Source organism: Branchiostoma belcheri, unplaced genomic scaffold (genome assembly GCF_001625305.1).
Source record: "Branchiostoma belcheri isolate BF01 breed outbred unplaced genomic scaffold, Haploidv18h27 scaffold34, whole genome shotgun sequence".
Taxonomy (NCBI): Eukaryota; Metazoa; Chordata; class Leptocardii; order Amphioxiformes; family Branchiostomatidae; genus Branchiostoma; species Branchiostoma belcheri.
In genome coordinates this window covers 1,219,254-1,222,038 of record NW_017803954.1, presented here as the reverse complement: position 1 = coordinate 1,222,038, position 2,785 = coordinate 1,219,254, and the positions used below count along the sequence as shown (strand labels likewise).

Sequence of the window (2,785 nt, the reverse complement as noted above, 5' to 3'; positions counted from 1 at the left end):
TCAATCAAAGGGGTGAAAAAGGGCTTCAATTCCCAGGATGAGCCTGCACTAATGACAGGGGAAGAACTAATCACCATGGCCTGATTATGTACAAGAGAGAGGACCTGGGGATTACAGTACTATTACAGTCAGGGGGCCACACAGTGTTCCTCCCATGTAAGCCATTGACCTATTTTAAGTCTGATGTATTACAGCTTTTAGCATCTTGGTAGCAAGTCCAGCAAGCAAATTGTTCCTACATCTTTGTCCAAAAAAAATGCCTGGTTCAGAATTCCAACATGACTGTTAGCAAACTGATTTGTGACATAAATATGTAAAATCATTAAAATGAAGCAGAGCCCGTCTGGAATATCAATGGATTATGGATTCTTGAAACAAAATACCAGTTTTATTTTCCATATAAATGCCACTGACAGAGGCATAAAAAGTGTATTTCTCAACATGTTGTTGTCAGTAGATTGTATTTTCACAGAATTCTCCAGGCAGTCTCCGTACTGAGGTGACAAAAATTGAGGTGATAAGAAGCAGAAGATCGTTCACTTATCCATGAATTTCGAATGGCAAGAACAGAGAACTTTATTGACACAACCAAAAAAGTTCCTACATCACTACCAAAATCATGGTTGAGACAAAACAATTTGATGTTGTTTCCTACTGAAGACTACATAGTACCTAGTGAGCTGATTTCTTAGAATACATGGAAGTGGAAGTACTAATGATTCCAAAATAAACATCATAGTCCTATGAGACATGGGTCCAAAACTGTGTCTACTGCTTCAGGGACACTGCAGCATACAGCATGAGTCCGCATGCTTTTAGTTTACCGGTGATACATTTTTTTTCTTTTTTATATAATCAAAGCTGCATTTCTGTGTATTAATTTGAAGTACAGTTGTTCTTCAAATTAAACAACAGGAATCTGTATCATTTGCACAAAACACGGAGCTACCAACTGCCTCCAGGAATTGAGAAAAGGGAAATACTGTGTTTACTGCAATTGCAAGCTGACGATGTATAAACAAGGATATTTCCATGAACTTGCTAACAAGGATCCAACCTTTTCCTAGAACTACTGTTTAAAAATAAGCAACAGGCATACCGGGGACTATATAAAGCAAGGTCACATAGTAACCTAGCGGAGCGCCTGTATCACGTCAGCCTAGTTCCAGGGTATTCACCCTGCCACAGGCCTACTCTGTAACCCATTCACGCAAACATGGGCAGAAAGGTTTAGATCGAACCCTGCTCACACTTGGAAGAACAAACAGTATGCATCTCATGTTTTTGTTCCCAATTATTTACTACCTTCTCCGAGGTTATATTTTGGGGTCAGAGTGTCTGTTTGTGAAAAGTATATATGTAAGTTTTAGTAACTTGAAAAGTTGAGGATGGAATTTTATGATATTCGGTCTGTTGGTATGTGCTGGCAACATGAAGAAATGATTAGATTATGGATCCCCTAGCAGCTTTGTAAGGTGCTGCACCAGGGATCTCACTTGCATAATCAAGAACCCACATAAGGAATGTAACAGGCATACCGGAAGGGGTGAGGTAGTTGGCCTTTGCTAAAGGCATCTCCCAATTATTGCCCTTGAGCTACATACCCCCCAGGACAATGGGTACGCCCCCTTCAACTTTATAATGATTGTTTTTCGGAAACCAACTTCATAGCAAAGATCAATAAAGCTAACAAGCTGCACATTCTTTATAATGTAAAAAAGGGCCAATTTTTTCCAAATCAAATGGAAAACATTTAAGAATGTCTCGTACAAATGTGTATGCATTAAAATTGTTAAGCATGACAAATGAGGGGCTTTGGTAATTAAATTCATACTTAGCTTACTTATATCAACCCCCACTGCTCTCAGGAGGAAGGTGTGTACCAGGAGAGTGTGATGACGCAGGTGATAGAGGCAAACAAGTTATCAGCTTCCTGCATCAAACCTACATCCTATCACCATGGGAGATTAGAGGCAGCTAGGGCATTTTACCTTCAGAGTGCTTTACACATATCTTATACTTCATTAGTGAAAGTGAATTAAAATGTCTCACCTGTAATATCTGGACTGCAGATACGTGGAACACACCGCCTTGGAAACGTGACTGGCCGAGCCAAAGTCGATGACCTTGACTCTGTACGGCTGCCGCACGGGGTCCACCAACATGATGTTCTCTGGCTTGAGGTCGGCGTGGATGAGGCCCAGGCTCTTGAGTTTGAGGAGGGCAGTGAGAACCTGCTGCAGGACGGGACGGATGTACTTGAGCGGCATCGGGCTGAACTTGCTCTGTTTGAGGAAGTCGTACAGGTTCTGTTCCAGCATCTCGAAGACCAGGCATGTGTGGTTCTTGTGCTGGAAGCACTCGTACGCCCGCACAAAGTTGAACTCGTCTGCATTCTCCGCACTCAACCTCGCCAGGATGCTAACCTCGATCTGCCCCTGCCGCGCATACGACGGGTGATTCTTCAGGATCTTGATCGCAACAATCTCGTTTGTTCCCCGCTTCCAACATTTTACCACCTGCCCGAACGTCCCGCGTCCTAGGAACTCCAGCACTTCGTACCGATTGGTCAGGGAACAAATCACTTCATGTTGCACCAAGTTGTAGTCACCCTCATTGTTCGAGGAGCTATTCTTTGAGGAATTCGTGGTGGTCGTGGTTACGGTATTGCCACTGGCGTTGTGATGTGAGGTGTCGAGGTGAGTTACGTTGTCCAGCTCTTCGCTCTTGCGCTTGAGGCCGCACTTCTGGTAGGTGTCCAGAAGCTTGATGGTGGAGGCTCGCA

General features: G+C 43.4%; 1 protein-coding gene across 1 annotated transcript in view; it reads right to left on the bottom strand.

The window, feature by feature from the left end:
* Positions 1-2,779, bottom strand: part of LOC109475548 (homeodomain-interacting protein kinase 1-like) — a 20,689-nt gene extending 17,910 nt beyond the window's left edge. The window contains exon 1 of the mRNA XM_019776202.1: positions 2,053-2,779. Coding sequence (XP_019631761.1) covers positions 2,053-2,321 — 269 coding nt within the window. The 5' untranslated portion in view covers positions 2,322-2,779. The remainder of the gene's footprint in view (positions 1-2,052) is intronic.
* Positions 2,780-2,785: the final 6 nt, after the last annotated feature.